Below are 22,511 nucleotides of genomic sequence, written 5' to 3' on the forward strand. Positions count from 1 at the left end.
CAATGGAACATGATGAATGAAACGTTAACAGCATAACACTTACCTTTATTGGCGATTCTTTTTAGTGTATGGAAGACTGGAGGAGGAGAGACATTGCAGTACTGTTAGGAAGGGGAATCCCCCTTCCATCAACACCTCAGGTACCAAGTCCTTTTCTGGGGTTACTTCTCTGTTTCTTAATGTCACTAGGACCAGCTTGAGAGTCACTGTACACCTGTGGCACTAAATACTTGTCCAGAGAGCTGTTTCTGGAGTCTCTTTAAAACTTCCCTAAAATGGGCCAAGACTTTGTCACTGTACAAGTTGCCGATATGAATTGCAACATCCTTCTCAGGGCGATGTTTCTCCATAAATCTTTCAATCCTACCCACATTTCAAAAATCTCCTTAATTTCTGAAAAAGGCAACTTCTTCCATCTCTCTTCCTTCTCCTCTGCAGCATTATTCTGAGCTGCAGTCTGTTGCTGTTCCTGCTGAAGCTCTTGCAGCAGCTCAGTGGTTAGCTCTTCTTTGTGGTCCTCCACCAACTCTTCCACATCCTCCAAACTTACATCCAACCCCAATGCCACAATAGATTTTACAACTGTCATAGGCTCATCAGGGTCAGCCCCAAACCCTTAAAAATCCCTCTTGCGGACACAATCTGGCCACAATTTTCTCCAAGCAGAGTTCAAAGTCCTGGTAGTCACTCCCTCCCAAGTCTTACCTATAAGGCTTATGCAGTGGAGGGTACTGAAATGATCTTTCCAAAACTCTCTTAGGGTCAAGTGAGTGTCTGAGGTCACATGAAAGCACCTTTGAAACATTGCTTTTGTGTAGTTTTTTTTTAAAGTTTGAAATGACCTGCTGGTCCATGGGCTGGAGGAGAGAAGTGGTATTAGAGGGCAAGAACTTTACTGTGATGAACCCAAACTCCTCCAGAATTAGGTCATCCAAGTTTGGAGGATGAGCAGGTGCATTGTCCATTAGCAGGAGGCACTTGAGATCCAATTCTTCGCACTAGGGCCAATCATTTCATTGAAACACTCGACGAAAATTTCCCTCGTGACCCATGCCTTATTATTAGCTTTCCAAAACACAAAAAATTTACTCTTCATAACATTGTTTTTCCAGAACACTCTGGGATTTTAAGAATGGTACACTAGTAATGGTTTCACTTTGAAATCCCCACTAGCATTAGCACAGAACATGAGTGTCAGCCTGTCTTTCACAGGCTTGTGTCCTGGCAGTCCCTTTTCCTCCTGAGTTATGTAGTTCCTCTTTGGCATTTTCTTCCAAAAGAGGCCTGTTTCGTCACAACTGAACACTTGTTCAGGTTTTAATTGTTCAGTCTGTATGTACTCCTTGAATTCACTTACAAATTTTGTAGCTGCAATTTTGTCCGAACTGGCTGCCTCGCCATGACTTATCACACTGTGTATGCCACTACAGTTCTTAAATCTCTCAAACCAGCCTTTGCTGGCCTTAAATTCACACACATCAGTACTCGTTGCAGGCAATTTCTTTATGAGATCATCATGCAACTGCCTAACCTTTTCACAAATAAGCGACTGCATAAGACTATGTCCTGCTAATTGTTTCTTGTTTATCCACACCAATAATAACTTCTCAACATCTTCGAGTACTGGTGATCTCATTTTTGTCAGCATATTTAACCCCTTTGCAACAACAGCTTCCTTGATTTCCTTTTTCTTGGCCACGATGGAAGCTATGGTTGTATGGGGTACATGTGGCCAGTTCAGCCACATGTACACCACTTTCATATTGTTCAATGATGTTTTTCTTGAATTCAATCGTATTTCTCACCTTCTTAACCAAAGGCCTGGCACTAGGAGCTTTCTTTGGAGCCATGGTAGCTTATTTAGCACTTACAAGCACTAAAATGAATGGAACATTATGAAATATTTAGTATGAACAAGTGAGGGGACCATCACTCACTGGTAAACAATGGCACACTGGCTGGGAAAGGAGGGTGAGGCGGCTCGGAGCCATGTGTACGCGTCCGGGACAAACGACTATTTGCGAGTCAAACGACGATTTGCGAGCCAATGTTTTGACCAAAATTACGTTACAATTCTCAAAAATTACGACTATCGATCCTTACGATTATCGAGGGTCCACTGTACAAAAAAACCAACAATGAAAATTTCAAGCTGATCATACAAGGCATTCTTGAGTTATACATAAAAAGCTGAAGAAAAAGATGAAGCACCCACTTATAAGGTACAGTGGACTCTCAGTTAATGATATTAATCCGTTCCAGAGAGCTTGTCCTTAACTGATTTTATCGTTATCCGAATTAATTTTACCCATAAGAAATAATGATAATCCAATTAATCCGTTCCAGACACCCAAAAGTATTAAAAAAAAAACAATTTTTTCACATGAACTATACATTTTCCTACACAGAAAACAATGAGACTTGCAGACTAAATACATTAATAATTCATAAAATGACACTTACCTTTATTGAAGACTTAGTGATAAGACTGGAAAGGAGAGGCTGGAGGTGTATTATTGTTTAGAAGGGGAATCCCTTTCCATAAGGTCTTTAGGTAGCAAATCCTTTTTGGGGGTTACCTCCCTTCTTTGTTTTTTAATGCAACTGGCACCAGCTTGAGTCACTAGACCCCTGTTGCACCAAAAATCTGTCCAGAGAACTGTTTCTGGCATGTCTAAGATTTCTCTAAAATGGGACACAACATTGTCATTGTAAAAGTCACCAGTATGGCTTGCAACAGCTTTGTCAAGGTGATGTTCATCCATAAAGGCTTGCACCTTTGTCCACATTGTACAAATGTCCTTAATCATTGAAGAAGGCAACTTCCTCCATCTCTCTTCCTCCCTCCTCTGAAGCAATTTCCTCAGCTGTGGTCTCTTGCTGTTGCAGATGAAGCTCTTGCAGTTCATCAGTGGTTAGCTCTTCATCGTCGTCCTCCACCAACTTTTCCACATCCTCACCACTAACCTCCAACCCCATGGACTTCCCCAATGACAATAGATTCCACAACTAGTATAGGCTCCTCAGGGTTACCCCAAACCCTTGTGGCCACAATTTTCTCCAAGCAGAGTTCAAAGTCCTGCAAGTCACTCCCTCCCTAACCTTACCTATAAGGTTTATGCAACTGAGGATACTGAAATGATCTTTCCAGAACTCTCTTAGGGTCAATTCAGTATCTGAGGTCACTTCAAAGCACTTTTGAAACACTGCTTTGGTGTATAGTTTTTTTGAAATTTGAAATGACCTGCTGGTCCATGGGCTGGAGGAGTGATATTAAGGGGCCAGAACTTCACTTTGATGAAACTAAACTCCCCCACAATTCGCTCTTGCAAGTCTGGAGGGTGAGCAGGAGCATTGTAAATTACCAGGAGGCACTTGAGTTACAATTTATTTTCCAGGAGGTATTTTTTCACACGGGCCAAACACTTGATAGAACCAATCGTGGAAAATGTCCCTAGTGACCCATGCCTTACTGTTTGTCCTCCACATCACACACAAATTAGGCTTGATGACACTTTTTTCTTGAACACTCTGGGAGTGATACACCAGTAAAGGCTTCACTTTGCAATCCCCACTAGCATTACTACAAAACCTGAGAGTTAGCCTGTCTCTCATGGGCTTATGTCCTGGGAGTGCCTTTTCATCCTGAGTAATGTAGGTCCTGTTTGGTATTTTTTTCCAAAACAGGCCTGTTTCATCACAATTGAACACTTGTTGGGGTTTTAATTTTTCATCCTCTATATACCCCTTAAAGTCCTGCACACATTTTTCAGCCACTCTTTTGTCAGAACTGGCTGCCTCGCCATGCCTTATCACACTGTGTATGCCACTACGATTCTTAACTCTCTCAAACCAGCCTTTGCTGGCCTTAAATTCATCAATATCAGCACTAGTTGGAGATCCACATGCAACGGCCTTTCCTTTTCACATATAATTGACTATGAAACACTCTGTTTCTCGTTGACCTACACCAGCAACAGTCTCTCCACATCTTCGAGTATTTGCAATCCCTGATTTGTAAGCACATTTGCACCTTTCGCAACAACAGCTTCCTTGATTGCCTTTTTGTTGGCCAAGATAGTAGCGATGGTTGATTGGGGTTTGTCATACAACCTTGCCAGCTCGGAGGCACGCACTCCACTTTCGTACTTTGCAATTATTTCTTTCTTCAATTCAATAGTATTTCTCACCCCTTTTACCAAAGGGTTGGCACTAGAAGCTTTCTTTGGACCCATGGTGGCTTATTTAGCAGTTACAAGCACTAAAAACAATGAATACAAAATGTATCGCATGTACTCATGGAATCGTCTACAATGGCACACTGGCTACACTGGAGTGGCTGGGCAGCTCAGGCCGCCCAGACATGTTCTGGACGAATGTCCTTAACCAAGTTTTTTATCGTTAGCCAAGCCAATATTTTGACGCAAAAACGTATCAGTATCCGATTTCATCGCTATCCACTGTACATACTCGTCCATAGATGCCTAATAAACAAGTATTTTATTTTGTGATACGAGTAAAAACACCAGTTTTACTGTTGTAACTTTTATTTTGAAGAATTAATTCAATATCATTTACCCTTTCTTCACTTGCCATCCCCCCTCAAAAAAAAATTGAACATGGAAAAAACTAAATACAAAGTAAGTCGCATTATAAAACAGCACAGTTATAGCAAACTGTTTACATTCACATTTCAAAAAAAAAAATTTATAACAGATCTTGTGCTGCATAACCCAAATGGATTGGGGGTTTATTTTGAAACAATACGAACAGATCTTGTCATAGATAAAAACTAAAGTTGAATACAATTGCAGTGGACCCCCGCATAACAATCGCCTCCGAATGCGACCAATTATGTAAGTGTATTTATGTAAGTGCGTTTGTACGTGTATGTTTGGGGGTCTGAAATGGACTAATCTACTTCACAATATTCCTTATGGGAACAAATTCGGTCAGTACTGGCACCTGAACATACTTCTGGAGTGAAAAAATATCGTTAACCGGGGGTCCACTGTATAAATCACTGCCTCGTAGCTCGGCAGCCAAGTTTGTCCACAACCTACAAAAATAGATAATTTCACCATCACAATAAATGATGTCAACTGCAATAAATTAATGGAGAGTTAAAGAGTGAGCTACACTGCTGTCTACAATTTTTTTTTTTTTTTTGTAAGAGGTAAAGATGTATAATTCAGTTTAAATAAAAAATAAAGCACATTTACAGAATTATTAAATGCCATTAAAATGACAATGTGGATTATAAGTAGAGTTAATGCTCACAATCTTTAAAAAAAAAAAAAAAAAAAAAAAAAAATCAGAACTGCAGTTTACACACTATAACTGCCACTATATCAAAAGTCTCCAAGGATCTTTGGTTTCAAAATGGCATTGCCATTAATCAAAGAGCAACAGTAATATATCAAATATCCATATACAGTACAGTACAGTATTTGTAATTGAAAAATACATTTCACCTTAAGTGATTTTTATTTTCTTAAATGTATACTACATAACTTTATCGCAATGTATATAAAAACATTGAGAACTTTACACCTGGAATGATGAACAAACTGCCAATGACTTGACATTACATCCCCTTGGTGTTTACATTAAACAAGTGACAATGACACAATGCATCATGTACAAATGGAAGTGAAGTAGGAGATTATTCATGAATACCATGAGATCCCCTCAGAATGGTTTTTTCCTATAGTAAAAAAAAAAATGCTATAGGCAACCATTTCTGAGGCTGTACAAGAATAAATAAATGTATGGAGCAAAGGACTTTCCTGTCTGAATATCTGATCTTAAATCGTTAATTTTTCATCTCTCTGTAGTACTAGATTTTTCTGTAGTGCAATAATATTCAAATCTTTAAACAAGAAATAAAGGAAAGCCCCATGCACCCCAAAATCTATGATTTAAAAAGGGCAGGAAAATTATGCTGAGTCCACTTAAAGCTGCACAGCAGTAGTTTAAAGTAATGCCAAAAGGCCTGACAGATCTTGATACTGAAGGTTGTCTTCTGAAGCTACAGGAGCTTCTGCTTCAGCAGAAGCATGATGATGATTTCAGATGATGAATGTAATTTACATTAATAGAACTTCTTTAGCTGCTCAAAAGTGACAAAGAAGATGATATTCCATGGCCCAAGTCTGAGCCACGTTGGTATGAAGCCCTTATAAAGTGCTAAGGGTCCTTCGGATTTTACAGTCTGTTGAAAAGAAAAAAAAGTTTTATTTATAATATACTTAAGTAGAAAACCAGCTAGCTAGAGCTGTGGTTATTTATGTACAACCACTGAATTAGTACAGAATTAACTCTGATTAGGAAAGGTTTACTTGTGTTACTAACAAAATCACATCTAAACTTAATGAAACTTTTCCAAAAAATTAGAAGATATAAAAAAGGGACTGGTAATAATAATGTATCTAACCTAGTTATATAGAAAATTTAAAAAAAAAAATGCTAAATGATGACGAAAGCTTTCCAGTCACCGAACACATCAGCCATTTTCCACCAAGGAAGAGTAATCAATATAAGGAAACATATTTAGCATAATTTATTTGATAAGTGTCTTGCCACACGTGCATGTTCATCACAAGTTACATGACCTTCCAAACTACAACATTCCCCACCCACCCTTCACAGTGCTGGCACTGTCAACCCACCCATCAAGTGCAGGCACTGTCAACCCATCCATCAAGTGCAGGCACTGTCAACCCACCCATCAAGTGCAGGCACTGTCAACCCACCCATCAAGTGCAGGCACTGTCAACCCACCCATCAAGTGCAGGCACTGTCAACCCACCCATCAAGTGCAGGCACTGTCAACCCATCCATCAAGTGCAGGCACTGTCAACCCACCCATCAAGTGCAGGCACTGTCAACCCACCCATCAAGTGCAGGCACTGTCAACCCATCCATCAAGTGCAGGCACTGTCAACCCACCCATCAAGTGCAGGCACTGTCAACCCACCCATCAAGTGCAGGCACTGTCAACCCACCCATCAAGTGCAGGCACTGTCAACCCACCCATCAGATAGTTTATCAAGGCAATGAGCAGAACAAAAAGAACTCGAACCAAATTAAATCATTAAATTGAAAGTGATCTTTCAATTTAATGGATTAATAAGTGGAAGGAGTGTCTGTTAAAGTCAATTCTTCACTAAATCCAACTTATAAGACTTTTTCCATGATCATAACAGTAAAGGACAATTCTAAATTTAATGAATTTTGTTAAAAAATTAATTTACCCAGCAGACAGAAAAATGAAAGAATCTAGCAACAGATTTTATCCATAAAATTTGAAAACCATTAAATTGGAATCAATTACATAGAGGTTTTATTTAAACACAAGAAATATTTATAAAGACTTTCCATACAAATATACCATAAAAGGAAGATTACTCTCAATAAAAGTAGACCTAAATGACATTTTAAATGTGAAGTTAACATAAGTTAAGCAAAACAGGAAAAGCATTGTTGTACAGTCATGTGACTGAGGTAAGTGTCCTGCCCGGCTACCAGGTAAAAGCCATTTTCTTTCAATATCTATTATATGTATTTATTTCACTGTAGGTAGTAGGTTGGTAGACAGCAACTACTCAGGGAGGTACTACCATACTGCCAAGTGAGTGTAAAACGGAAGTCAGTATTCGTTTTACATGATGGTAGGATTGCTGGTGTCTTTTTTCTGTCTTATAAACATACAAGTGTATCAGGTACATCTTGCTACTTTTACTTACACTTAGGTCACACTACACATACATGTACAAGCATATATATATATACACACTCCTCTGGGTTTTCTTCTATTTTCTTACTAATTCTTATCCTTGGAAATAAGTGGAAATAATTCCACTTATCTCCATGGGGAAGTGGAACAGAATTCTTCCTCCATAAGCCATGCATGTCGTAAGAGGCAACTAGAATGCCGGGAGCAAGGGGCTAGTAACACCCCTTCTCCAGTATACATTACTAAAGTTAAAAAAGAGAAACTTTTGTTTTTCTTTTTGGGCCACCCTGCCTCGGTGGGATACAGCCGGTGCGCTGAAAAAAGATATATTTTATAGAAGGAGCTCTAACTGTACAGGAGTAATACAAAGCCTTGGGGAAGCAAAGTCAATTCAAGGAAAGAGAGAGTAGCTCCAGTTCCTTAGATCAAGAGTTGTTCATTTGCACTGAGTCTACGTCCTATGAAAGTTTTTTTTTCTTTCAATAGCCATCAGGTATGATAAAGCTTAAAAAAGAAAAAAACTTATAAAAGTATTATGCTATATGGATATCATTAGTGTGTGTGTGTGTGTGTATATATGTATGTATGTATGTATGTATATATATATATATATGTATATATATATGTATATATATATGTAGAGAGAATGGAGCGAAACAGAATGACTTCAAGAGTGTATCAGTCTGTAGTGGAAGGAAGGCGGGGTAGGGGTCGGCCTAGGAAGGGTTGGAGGGAGGGGGTAAAGGAGGTTTTGTGTGCGAGGGGCTTGGACTTCCAGCAGGCATGCGTGAGCGTGTTTGATAGGAGTGAATGGAGACAAATGGTTTTTAATACTTGACGTGCTGTTGGAGTGTGAGCAAAGTAACATTTATGAAGGGATTCAGGGAAACCGGCAGGCCGGACTTGAGTCCTGGAGATGGGAAGTACAGTGCCTGCACTCTGAAGGAGGGGTGTTAATGTTGCAGTTTAAAAACTGTAGTGTAAAGCACCCTTCTGGCAAGACAGTGATGGAGTGAATGATGGTGAAAGTTTTTCTTTTTCGGGCCACCCTGCCTTGGTGGGAATCGGCCGGTGTGATAATAAAAAAAAATATATATATATATATATATATAAATAATGGTTTTTCAAAACTATTTACATATATGGGAAATTAATAACAGATATCATCTTAGAAAAGGAACCTAATCAGGAGAGCTGTAGTGCCCAAATTGGACTGTGTAGCAAAGCTCCAACAGCCTAATAGATCAGGAAGTAGACTATGAGGGAAGATTTTATACCAAGTTGCAGATGCAATGATCCACAGAACCATCAACAAATAAACAGCAAGGTAAGTAGTTAGGCAGCTTTAATAAATACTTTTCTACATGAAGAAACTATTTTCAAGTTGTGAATGACAGCTTATATATTGTTGTCTCCTAAGTTCTTTTAAGTTTATTTATGCAATAGATAACCCAACAAAAGGCTGCAGTTTGAATGATAAATTCTCACTACAGGCAGCACACCACCAATATTCAATACACTAAACCTACTCACCATACAAAACATCCATACTTATTACTGCACCTATTACATACATAGAACACTTAACTCTGATATTAACCCTCCCCTCAAACATCTCCTTGCCAACCTCAACAGAACACATGACCATAACACAAGGCACAGATCACTCTTTGATGTTCCTCGTGTCCATCTCACGCTATGCAAAAACTCAATGCACATAAAAGGCCCTAAAATCTGGAATTCATTACCTGTAAATATAAAAGAAACACTACCTGTTTATAAATTCAAGTCTCTTCTCAAAGTTCACTTACTCACTCAAAACCAAATAAATACTGAATAACTGAACCTTATAAATTGTATATCCAAAATGTTACTCACAATTATATCACATAAATGTTAAACCTAGGACCCAATCTAACTTTGTTATTTTTTTAAATACACTACCTAACAGAATACTCCATTCTACTGAATGAACAGCAATGCATGCAACCATATGACCTGTCTTTGTATTACTCATTTGTGCTTTATAGTTATCTGTTTACAATAATGTCTTATCACTGATTTCATCATTGCTTAGTTAATCTTAAGTTAATTTTAAGCCAGCCCGTAATGCTATGCATATAAGTGGCTTTGGCATGCTGCTCTTACCTGTATTTTTTTTGTACCTCTGTATGTATGCTAAAATTTCTAAATAAATAAATAAAAAGTAGGTAGTAGGTTGGTAGACAGCAACCACCCAGGGGGGTACTACCGTCCTGCCAAGTGTGAAATGAAAGCCTGTAATTGTTTTACATGATGGTAGGATTGCTGGTGTCCATTTTTCTGTCTCATAAACATGCAAGGTTTCAGGTACGTCTTGCTACTTCTACTTACACTTAGGTCACACTACACATACATGTACAAGCATATACATACCCCTCTGGGTTTTCTTCTATTTTCTTTCTAGTTCTTGTTCTTGTTCATTTCCTCTTATCTCCATGGGGAAGTGGAACAGAATTCTTCCTCCGTAAACCATGCGTGTCGTAAGAGGCGACTAAAAATGCCAGGAGCAAGGGGCTAGTAACCCCTTCTCCTGTATATATTCCTAAATGTAAAAGGAGAAACTTTCATTTTTCCTTTTGGGTCACCCCGCCTCGGTGGTATACGGCCAGTTTGATGAAAGAAAGAAAGATTTATTCTTTAAGGGAGCAAGGGGCTAGTAACCCCTTCTCCTGTATACATTACTAAAGTTATAAAGAGAAACTTTTGTTTTTCTTTTTGAACCACCCTGCCCTGGTGGGATACAGCTGGTGCATTGAAAGAAGAATTTATTCTATAACTAGTTTATTTAAGTTTAGTCTTACGGCTTCCCAAAATGCACTGCATAACTATGAACTTTTCCCAGTACCATAGAGAAATATAAAATAAAAAAACTATGAAAGTTGTGGAAAATAAACATTAATGCATAGGGGTGAAAGATAAAAGCCAAATTATACCTACATACCCGTACTATATACAATGTACATTTTGTTTTAATGCACTGACTGTATCCCACCAAGGCAGGGTGACCCAAAAAAGAGCAACATTTTCATCATCATTCACACTATCACTGTCTTGCCAGAGACACTCAGATACAACAGTTTAAATGTCACTCTAAACAGCAAATATCCCAAACCCCTCCTCAAGTCCCACTAACTGGTTTCCCTGAATCCCTCCACAAAATATTACCCTGCTCACACTCCAACAGCTCGTCAAGTCCCAAAAACCATTCATCTTCATTCCTAATGCACACACACACATGCCTGCTTTATGTCCAAGCTCCTTGTACACAAAACCTCCTTTACATACCCATACTAAATTACAATATACATTAGACCATTGATTGCGACATTGACTTTCACAACATTTTCACTATACAACAGTTAAAGAATTGCACAATTTTTTTTTTGTGATGCCGTGATGTCTAACCCTTAAACTGTCCAAACGTAGATCTACGTTTGCACGCATAGCGCTCCAACCTTGATTTCCCCATTAGAAAGAATGTAAAAAAAAGTAGATCTACGTTTGGACAGTTTAAGGGCTAAAGGACAAAAATGATAAAACCCTGTACAAGACAACTAGTAACCTATAATTTCACAATAACTACACACTGCTGTGTCAACTGTCATTCACTTACCCAAGCTGTATTTGCACAAATGTTGAATGTGTTAGTTACTGATATTAAAGTGTGGAAAGTATAGTAAGTAAATGAAAACATGAAGGGAAAAATCTTGTGGCACCACTATGATAAATGTTTGTCTGAAGTTCATAGGGCCACCATAGTGTACACTAGTTATACAGTGGAACTCCAGTTTTCGCATGCTCCATTATTATTATTATTATTATAATCAAAAAGAAGCGCTAAGCCACAAGGGCTATACAGCGCTGCAGGGTAGGGAAGGAAGCAAGGGAATTGGATGGCAGAAGGGAGGGGGGATGATCAGCAGGTTACAGAAAACAGCGGGGCAGGGGATAGTACGGGAGTAGAGGGTAGCAAGAGATACAAGTAGAAAGGGCTGAAAGTATCAGAATTTGTGAAGTAAGTCAGTCGTTGTCAAAAAGTCAATGAGAGAGTCCGGATGAAAGGTGGGTCCATCAGCGAGAAGGGAAGGTAAAGAGAGAGCAGCGGGGCGAAGACGACGACAGAGGTAAATTCTGCGTGCTCGTTGATAAAGTGGGCAGTCCAACAGAATGTGGCTGACTGATAATGGAGCTTGGCAATTCTCACAGAGAGGAGCAAGACGCCTCTCCATGAGATATCCATGAGTAAGACGAGTATGGCCAATGCGAAGACGGGAGAGAGTAGTCTCCCAACCTCGACACTGGTGATAAGAAGACGGCCAGTAACCTATACTCGGTTTAATAGACTGAAGTTTGTTGCCGAGCATAGTAGACCAACGTTGTTGCCAACGGGTGTGAAGGTGGGAAGATATTACAGCAAAATAGTCCGTACATGGAATACCTCTATAAGAAACTGGTAGGTCATGTACTGCTGACCGCGCAGCAGTGTCTGCCTGTTCATTGCCCTGTACGTCAACATGACCAGGGACCCAACAAAAAACAATATCTTTATGCTTAGTAAAGATGCGGCGTAGCCAAAGTTGGATACGGAGGACTAAGGGGTGAGGTGTATCAAATTTTTGTATAGCCTGTAAAGCACTAAGGGAGTCTGAGACAACCACAAATGATGACACAGGCATAGATGCAATACGGATAAGTGCTGTAAGGATGGCGTATAATTCAGCAGTAAAAATACTAGCTGAAGATAGTAAATGCCCTTGTACGACGCTGTCCGGAAACACTGCTGCGAATCCTACGCCGTCAGAAGACTTAGAGCCATCTGTGTACACAGCAATGGCATGAGAATGAGAGTGAAAGTGGTCAAGAAAAAGAGAGCGGGAAGCGACCGTAGACAGTTGGGCTTTCGAGCAAGGGAGGGAGAAAGAACAGACTCGAACAGCTGGAACTTCCCAGGGGGGTAGGGAAAAGTGAGATGCTACATGTACATAGAAAGGTGGTAGTTGAAGAGAAGACAAGAGCGAATGAAGGCGAAGAGAGAAGGGACGGAGTAAGCAGGGGCGGCGAACAAATAAAGAATGTCTACTAATATCAGTGACCATTCTATAAATGGAAGGATTGTGGAGATCATGAGAGCGTACATAGTAGCGCAGGCAATGGGCATCACGGCGATCGGATAAGGATGGAACGTTCGCTTCTGCATAGAGGCTTTCGACAGGGGAAGAGCGAAAAGCACCAAGGCATAAACGTAATCCTTGGTGATGAATGGGGTTAAGGCTAGAGAGAGTAGCAGGAGATGCCGCTGAATAGATCTGGTCACCATAATCAAGTTTCGATAAAATAAGGGTGGAATGTAGGTGAAGGAGGGTTCGACGATCAGCTCCCCACGAAAGATGAGCAAGGGTTTTAAGAAGGTTCAGCCGGCTGTGACAAGTTGCCTTCAGAGAGGTAATGTGAGGTTTCCAGGATAACCTACGATCAAAGAGGAGGCCCAGAAACTTGACTGTATCACGTTCAGGGATACGTGAGCCATAGAGGTACAAAGGATGATCAGAGATGACAGAGCGTCTAGTGAAAGTGATTTGGTGGGTTTTAGTGCTGGAAAATTTAAACCCATGTGTGGTGGCCCAATTGGAAACACGGTCGACTGCATGCTGGAGAGAAACTGTAAGGAGGTGACAGTCAGCGCCTGCACAGGCAATAGCGAAGTCATCAACATAGAGTGATGACCAAATATTTGATGGAAGACTAGAGGCCAAATCATTAATAGCAAGGAGAAAAAGTGTTGTGCTCAGAACACATCCCTGGGGGACACCTTCAGCTTGGACAAAGTCCGGGGAGAGCACATTATTAACCCGAACACGGAAATGCCTGTCAGTTAAAAAGTTCTTAAGGAAGGATGGTAGATTGCCTCGAAGGCCTAAGGAGTGGGCTTGGGCTAAAATATTATACCTCCAAGTTGTGTCATATGCCTTCTCAAGGTCAAAAAATATGGCAATAACTGAGTGGTTATTCGCAAAGGCATTACGAACATACGTATCCAAGCGCAGTAAGGGGTCTATGGTAGAACGTCCCTTACGAAAGCCATATTGACGAGTGGAGAGACTGTTGTGTGTCTCTAAATACCACACTAAACGTCTATTTACTAGACGTTCCATTACTTTGCAAACTGCACTGGTAAGAGCAATGGGACGATAGTGGGAGGTTTCATGTCCCGTAGTGCCTGGTTTGCGGAAAGGGAGAACAATGGCGGATTTCCACAGCTGTGGAAGAACTCCTTGTGACCAAATAAGATTGTAAAGGCGTAACAGGACTGCAAGGGCTGACTGATGTAAATGTTGTAGCATACGAATATGAATGTCGTCGGGCCCAGCTGCCGATGATCGACAAGCTGAGAGTGTTGCCTCCAGTTCTTGAAGTGTAAAAGGCACATTATACTGTTCTTCTCTGAGAGAAGAAAAGTCCAAGGGTGCTAACTCTCTGGCAGACTTTGAGGAAAGAAATGAGGGGCATAGATGGAGTCCCTGAGAAATACGGACCAGATGATTGCCAATTTCATTGGCAACATCTAGTGGGTTTGCTATATCAACACCGGCAACCCGCAGAACAGGAGCCGGGTCAGGAGAATATTTACCACTCAGTTTTCGTACTTTTTTCCAGACTGCACTCATAGAGGAAGCAGAGGTGATGGTGGAGACATAATCTCGCCAGCAAGTGCGTTTAGCGTCACGGATGACACGGCGAGCGATCGCACGCTTCTGTTTAAAATCAAGGAGTCGCTCTGTGGTTCTATTGTACCGGTACCTGCCCCATGCAGCGCGCTTCAAACGTACTGCACGAGCACAAGCAGGAGACCACCAAGGCACGCATTTCTGAGAATGCCTGCCCGAAGTTTGGGGTATAGAATGAGAAGCTGCGGTGAAAACGGAGGACGAGAAGAGGTGTAAAAGCTCATCGATGGAGGACGAAGAAGGAACCTCTTTAAAAACAGTCAGGTGTGAGTAAAGGTTCCAATTTGCCCGATTAAATTGCCAGCGTGGGGTGCGAAGAGGTGGCGAATATGAAGGGGAAGTAAGAATGATTGGGAAATGATCACTGTCATGTAAGTCCGGGAGAACAGACCAAGTAAAGTCCAATGCGGCGGAGGAAGAGCAAACTGAGAGATCGATGCAAGAGAGAGTATGAGTCCGAGGATCAAAATGGGTGCGAGTACCTGTATTTAAAACATGGAGGGGGTGGGTGGCAAGAAAAGCCTCTAACTGAATTCCACGGGAATCACAGTGAGACCCTCCCCAGAGGAAATGGTGGGCATTAAAATCACCAAGTAACAGAATCGGTGGCGGTAATGACGAAACAAGGAAGGCAAAATCCGGAATAGATAATGCCCGAGAAGGAGAGAGATATAAAGAACAGAGCGTATACCACCTATGTAAGTGGATACGGGCTGCTGTGTAATGCAGCGAAGTATGAATAAATAGCTGATGGTACGGAATATCAGTGCGGAGAAGAAGGGCACTTTCATTAAAGGTCCCATCAGGAAAAGGATCTGAAGAATACAATAAATTATAGCCTGAGATGTGAGAAATAACAGCAGAGTGTAATTTTGGTTCCTGTAAGCAAACACCAACAGGGGCAAACTGGGAGAGTAACATCTGAAGCTCACCCCGATTACCCCTGAGGCCGCGTATATTCCACTGTAAAAAGGCCATGATTGGCAATGATAAAGATACTTGAAATCCGCAGGTAAGGGTTCCTACGGACTAGAAGGGTTAGAAAAGTCCACATGCGGAGGCAGTGGAAAATGTTCAAGCAGCGAAGGAACGGTGCGCTGTGAAGAAAGGAGTTGCGCAGATGGAGCAGAGGAGAGAGAAAGAGCGGAAGGTGGATCAGTGTCCATTGATGGTTTGGTCTCTGCAATATATTCAGAGATTGCTTCAAGTGTTTCGGAATTCAGAGATGTCGTATGGGAGACAATATTGGGAATGGTAGGGGGAGGATGAGTAAAGATTGGAACTGTATTGGACTGTACCAAGGTAGGGGGGGGCGAAAGGGTGGAGGGAACTGGAGAAGCGTGGCAGGGGACAGAAGAGACAGGAACCTGGGAGGTGGCAGAAGAGGAAGAAACTTGGGAGGGAACAGGGGAGGAAGGTACATTACGAGGAGGAGGGTGAACCTCTGCACTTGTAACTGAGCCAGTGAGAGGGGAAGAACTAGGGACAGAGACAGGGAGGGTAAAATGAGGAGGTGGAAGATGGGTAGGAGGTGTTACCGGACCTTTTTTTGACTTTTGAGAAGTAGAGGGACGATTGGGAAGAGGTGTCGTACGAGGTCTCGTCGATACTGAGGCTTGTAAGAGAGAACTCGAAGAAGCGAGATTAGACTGAGGCGTTGAAGTAGGGACGTCTGAGCCGAGGACAGCAAAAGGATTAGATACAGGAGTGATTATGGGAGAGGTAACCACAGAGGTGGGTGTAGAAGATGGGATACCAGAAGTGGGGGGACGTTTTGAAACACGGGAATAAGAAACACGTGGGAGTCTCCCTTGGAGGCGGAGATGAGAAACTGCCATGGCATAAGGGAGACCTTCTGTCTCTTTGAGGTAACGGATTTCCCGCTCGTTTAAATAGACCTGACAACGGCGAGAGTACGAAGGGTGAGCCTCATGACAGTTAAGGCAAGAGGGAGATCGATTGCAAGACGTATTAGAATGGTCATCGGCACCACAGACTGGGCATTCGGCGATAGATCTGCAATATTTCGCTGGATGGCCAAATCGCCAGCAATTTCTACACTGTTGTGGTGTAGGGATCACCTTTCGAACTTGTAACCGATGTCCTGCTATATAAACGGAGGATGGGAGTTCTCGGCTGTCAAAAGTTAAACGAGCCACATTGCTAGGGTATCGTCTCCGCCCACGGGCAGGAAGAACGTAAGTGTCTACCTTGAGGATTGGGAGATCTTGGAGTTCCAGCTGTTCTAGAATGTCGGTGCCACATGTCTGGAAATTCTGTTGAACTATGGTATGGGGCAGAATAACGGTACCACTACAAGAATTGAGGGAATGATGTTTTTCAAGGGTGACAGGAACAGTATCTATATGGGAAAGACGAGAGAGCTCACGAGCCTGGGTAGCATTCTGTACGGTAATGATGCGCGTACCGCTCTTAAGAGCATGAAAAGAAATATCTTTACCAACATGGCGTAGGAGTGCCTTGCCAATACTATGGTCAGAAAGATAGGCAGTAGAGGAAGTTGGTCGTAAAGTGAAGAATTTAGTCCACTGTTCAGTCTGAAACTGAGCGTGGAAAGGTAGTGAAGGACGTGTCGATCGTTTCTGAGAAGAACGAGAAGGTGAAGGTGGAGAAGTATCATCAGCAGGTAATTGTCGTTGACGTTTAGGCGTGGGACCAGAGTTGGTCCGACGTGGAACGGGTCGGCGATTTGAAAATTGCCGCACCGTAGAGGGAGAGGCCGGAAGCATAGTCAGAGGAGAGCGAAGGTCTGATAAATCGAAGGAGTCAGTCGAGGCCTCAGTACCTGAAGCGGGTGAGGAAACAGCACCGGCAATAGGTACAGAGGCATGAGGAATGTCTGAAGAGTGGTCCAAAGACGAGGCGGGGTCAGAACGGGGTGCGGTATCAAGAAGGGGCCCGGGGGTACCAGGTTCATGGACTAGGGCTGCCATGGTTAGGTTACTTCTTTCTTTTTGTTTTTAAGAAAAAAAAAGAAAGAAGAAAAGAAAATAAAAATAAAAAAAAGAAAAAAAAAGGGGGGACCGGGGAGGGATAGTTCCTAGGAGGAATGAAAGGGCCAGAAATCTCCCTCCGCGCCCAAGAGGACTCGACACCGCTAGTAGCGCAGATGCAGCATGGAACCCGTGCCATACCCTACCCTTCATGCCAGTAAACCAGCAATCTGGGATAGCAACCTCACATCTGCCGAGCTACCTCGGTGGACAAAAGAGAGGGCGGCCGGATATCCGCCACAAAGCATACCTCCTTCAGCCACCACCCCCGGAATCCGAAAGGTGGCTTCCAGAGATACACCCGTCGCCCAAAAGACACCCAAAGCTACTCCGGGATACCGGAGAGGGATCGGGACATCCCTAGGCAATCCAGATTCCACGGCAAACTACGCCACCGCCAAGAAACCTCAACGGAATGGGATGGACCCCGGTGTCCTTTCCCCTACCTAGGAACTAGCGCGCCTGTGGGAGAAATCACGAAGGCTAAAAAGAGGAAGGGCAAAAGGGAGGGGTGAGGAGGAGGAGGAGGAATGGAAAAAGGGGAGGATGGGGAGGATGGGATAGGGGAGGGGAGAATGGGGGGTAATTAGGTTCGGTCTGAGGAAGAAGACCGACAGGGCTAATTCCTCAGACCAAGAGCCTCTTCACCACGCCAAGGAGCCCCCCTTGAAGAGGAAAGATAGATCCCTGCGCAGGCGCCGTGAGCCAGTCTGGCTTTGTTTCTCGAGTGAACATTACATTATATACTAGGCATTTAAAGTTCCCTAGTGTGATTAAATGCATATACAGTACACTCACTACTTACCTTAAAATATTTGTAGTCTTAATAGTCTTATTATAGGGTGCAAGGTGAATAGTAAGGTAAGTAGGTATCAGTGTGGTAGGTATGTAACCCCCCCCCCCCCCATGTTCGCGAGTTTTGTAAACAAACCAGTTGTTGTTGTTACCAGCCTGGACACGAATGGTTTTTGTTCACTTCGTCAAGTCAGCTGGAAAAACATTTCATGTTTATGTTAATATGTTATGTAGCATGTTTATTATATAATTTTGAAAAAATATCATAGATGGATTAAGCAAAATGTCCATATTAACGTTTTATACGATATTTAATGTGCCTCAGTGTGATTATTATTGTTATTATTATTATTAACATGGTATCTTCATGACTAATAACACACTCTTAATGATTTTACTGTGTTCCTGCATGCCAACACAGGCACAAGTTATGGAGTTTAAAGCCTATCTTCTGCAAGGTATGTAAATGGTGTACATGTACTTACACCATTTCATATCTACATTATGGTTTTTTTATGAAAGAAGTGATCTAATACAGTTAGCATTACAAACTCTATTTTCTCTTATACTAATATGTCTGAAGGAGGAAAGAATGGGAAGATGTTTTCATAGCTGGAGCAAGAATGCCCATGACTGTGTCCTCCCCTGTCACCACATACGTAATGACATACATATTTTATTCATTCTAGAGTGTATATCAGGTTTTTGTTAGGTATTTATGTTGGTTATTATGTCATATTAAATGAATTGTGATAGATAAATAAGCCGTAGAGTTGATAATAGTGTCATATTGAAGTACTATTTTGTCATGCCCCTTGACAGCAGGAATGAATTAATTGGATTTACATTATTTCTTATGGGAAATACTGCTTCGAGTTTCGAACGTTTCGACTTTAGAACTAGTTCCTGGAATGGATTAAGTTCGAAACTCGGGGTACCACTGTATCATGTTTCTATGTTATTAATATTAGATCAATTGTGATAGATAAATAAGCCAAAGAGTTGATATTAGTGTCATATTCTTTAAAAAATACTTTTTTGTGAATATATTTGGGTATCTGGAACAGATTAATTGTACAGTGGAACCTCAAAAATCGAACTGCTCCCAACACGACCAATTATGTAAGTGTATTTTTGTAAGTGCTTTTATAAGTGTATTTTTGAGGGTCTGAAATGGACTAATCTAATTTACATTATTCCTGATGGGAATAAATTCATTCGGTAAAGGCACTCGAACAGCCTTCTGGACCGAAGAAAGTTCGATATTTGAGGTTCTACTGTATTTACATTATTTCTTATGGGAAATGTTGATTCAGTTTTCGCATGTTTCGGTTTTAGAACGACCTTCTGGAACAGATTAAGTTCGAAAACCGGGGTTCCACTATACTTGAATTATTTATCACCACAGAAGTCTTGGGATTATTATTATTATTATAATCAAAAAGAAGCGCTAAGCCACAAGGGCTATACAGCGCTGCAGGGTAGGGAAGGAAGCAAGGGAATTGGATGGCAGAAGGGAGGGGGGATGATCAGCAGGTTACAGAAAACAGCGGGGCAGGGGATAGTACGGGGGTAGAGGGTAGCAAGAGATACAAGTAGAAAGGGCTGAAAGTATCAGAATTTGTGAAGTAAGTCAGTCGTTGTCAAAAAGTCAATGAGAGAGTCCGGATGAAAGGTGGGTCCATCAGCGAGAAGGGAAGGTAAAGAGAGAGCAGCGGGGCGAAGACGACGACAGAGGTAAATTCTGCGTGCTCGTTGATAAAGTGGGCAGTCCAACAGAATGTGGCTGACTGATAATGGAGCTTGGCAATTCTCACAGAGAGGAGCAAGACGCCTCTCCATGAGATATCCATGAGTAAGACGAGTATGGCCAATGCGAAGACGGGAGAGAGTAGTCTCCCAACCTCGACACTGGTGATAAGAAGACGGCCAGTAACCTATACTCGGTTTAATAGACTGAAGTTTGTTGCCGAGCATAGTAGACCAACGTTGTTGCCAACGGGTGTGAAGGTGGGAAGATATTACAGCAAAATAGTCCGTACATGGAATACCTCTATAAGAAACTGGTAGGTCATGTACTGCTGACCGCGCAGCAGTGTCTGCCTGTTCATTGCCCTGTACGTCAACATGACCAGGGACCCAACAAAAAACAATATCTTTATGCTTAGTAAAGATGCGGCGTAGCCAAAGTTGGATACGGAGGACTAAGGGGTGAGGTGTATCAAATTTTTGTATAGCCTGTAAAGCACTAAGGGAGTCTGAGACAACCACAAATGATGACACAGGCATAGATGCAATACGGATAAGTGCTGTAAGGATGGCATATAATTCAGCAGTAAAAATACTAGCTGAAGATAGTAAATGCCCTTGTACGACGCTGTCCGGAAACACTGCTGCGAATCCTACGCCGTCAGAAGACTTAGAGCCATCTGTGTACACAGCAATGGCATGAGAATGAGAGTGAAAGTGGTCAAGAAAAAGAGAGCGGGAAGCGACCGTAGACAGTTGGGCTTTCGAGCAAGGGAGGGAGAAAGAACAGACTCGAACAGCTGGAACTTCCCAGGGGGGTAGGGAAAAGTGAGATGCTACATGTACATAGAAAGGTGGTAGTTGAAGAGAAGACAAGAGCGAATGAAGGCGAAGAGAGAAGGGACGGAGTAAGCAGGGGCGGCGAACAAATAAAGAATGTCTACTAATATCAGTGACCATTCTATAAATGGAAGGATTGCGGAGATCATGAGAGCGTACATAGTAGCGCAGGCAATGGGCATCACGGCGATCGGATAAGGATGGAACGTTCGCTTCTGCATAGAGGCTTTCGACAGGGGAAGAGCGAAAAGCACCAAGGCATAAACGTAATCCTTGGTGATGAATGGGGTTAAGGCTAGAGAGAGTAGCAGGAGATGCCGCTGAATAGATCTGGTCACCATAATCAAGTTTCGATAAAATAAGGGTGGAATGTAGGTGAAGGAGGGTTCGACGATCAGCTCCCCACGAAAGATGAGCAAGGGTTTTAAGAAGGTTCAGCCGGCTGTGACAAGTTGCCTTCAGAGAGGTAATGTGAGGTTTCCAGGATAACCTACGATCAAAGAGGAGGCCCAGAAACTTGACTGTATCACGTTCAGGGATACGTGAGCCATAGAGGTACAAAGGATGATCAGAGATGACAGAGCGTCTAGTGAAAGTGATTTGGTGGGTTTTAGTGCTGGAAAATTTAAACCCATGTGTGGTGGCCCAATTGGAAACACGGTCGACTGCATGCTGGAGAGAATCTGTAAGGAGGTGACAGTCAGCGCCTGCACAGGCAATAGCGAAGTCATCAACATAGAGTGATGACCAAATATTTGATGGAAGACTAGAGGCCAAATCATTAATAGCAAGGAGAAAAAGTGTTGTGCTCAGAACACATCCCTGGGGGACACCTTCAGCTTGGACAAAGTCCGGGGAGAGCACATTATTAACCCGAACACGGAAATGCCTGTCAGTTAAAAAGTTCTTAAGGAAGGATGGTAGATTGCCTCGAAGGCCTAAGGAGTGGGCTTGGGCTAAAATATTATACCTCCAAGTTGTGTCATATGCCTTCTCAAGGTCAAAAAATATGGCAATAACTGAGTGGTTATTCGCAAAGGCATTACGAACATACGTATCCAAGCGCAGTAAGGGGTCTATGGTAGAACGTCCCTTACGAAAGCCATATTGACGAGTGGAGAGACTGTTGTGTGTCTCTAAATACCACACTAAACGTCTATTTACTAGACGTTCCATTACTTTGCAAACTGCACTGGTAAGAGCAATGGGACGATAGTGGGAGGTTTCATGTCCCGTAGTGCCTGGTTTGCGGAAAGGGAGAACAATGGCGGATTTCCACAGCTGTGGAAGAACTCCTTGTGACCAAATAAGATTGTAAAGGCGTAATAGGACTGCAAGGGCTGACTGATGTAAATGTTGTAGCATACGAATATGAATGTCGTCGGGCCCAGCTGCCGATGATCGACAAGCTGAGAGTGTTGCCTCCAGTTCTTGAAGTGTAAAAGGCACATTATACTGTTCTTCTCTGAGAGAAGAAAAGTCCAAAGGTGCTAACTCTCTGGCAGACTTTGAGGAAAGAAATGAGGGGCATAGATGGAGTCCCTGAGAAATACGGACCAGATGATTGCCAATTTCATTGGCAACATCTAGTGGGTTTGCTATATCAAC

General features: G+C 42.2%; 1 protein-coding gene across 1 annotated transcript in view; it reads right to left on the minus strand.

Annotated features, from left to right (window-relative positions):
- Positions 1 to 5,468: 5,468 nt before the first annotated feature.
- The window catches only part of Bmcp (uncoupling protein Bmcp mitochondrial), a 336,863-nt gene continuing 319,820 nt past the window's right edge, over positions 5,469 to 22,511 (minus strand). The window contains exon 9 of the mRNA XM_070103691.1: positions 5,469 to 6,214. Coding sequence (XP_069959792.1) covers positions 6,095 to 6,214 — 120 coding nt within the window. The 3' untranslated portion in view covers positions 5,469 to 6,094. The remainder of the gene's footprint in view (positions 6,215 to 22,511) is intronic.

The sequence above is a fragment of the Cherax quadricarinatus genome, chromosome 86, assembly GCF_038502225.1.
Source record: "Cherax quadricarinatus isolate ZL_2023a chromosome 86, ASM3850222v1, whole genome shotgun sequence".
NCBI lineage: Eukaryota > Metazoa > Arthropoda > Malacostraca > Decapoda > Parastacidae > Cherax > Cherax quadricarinatus.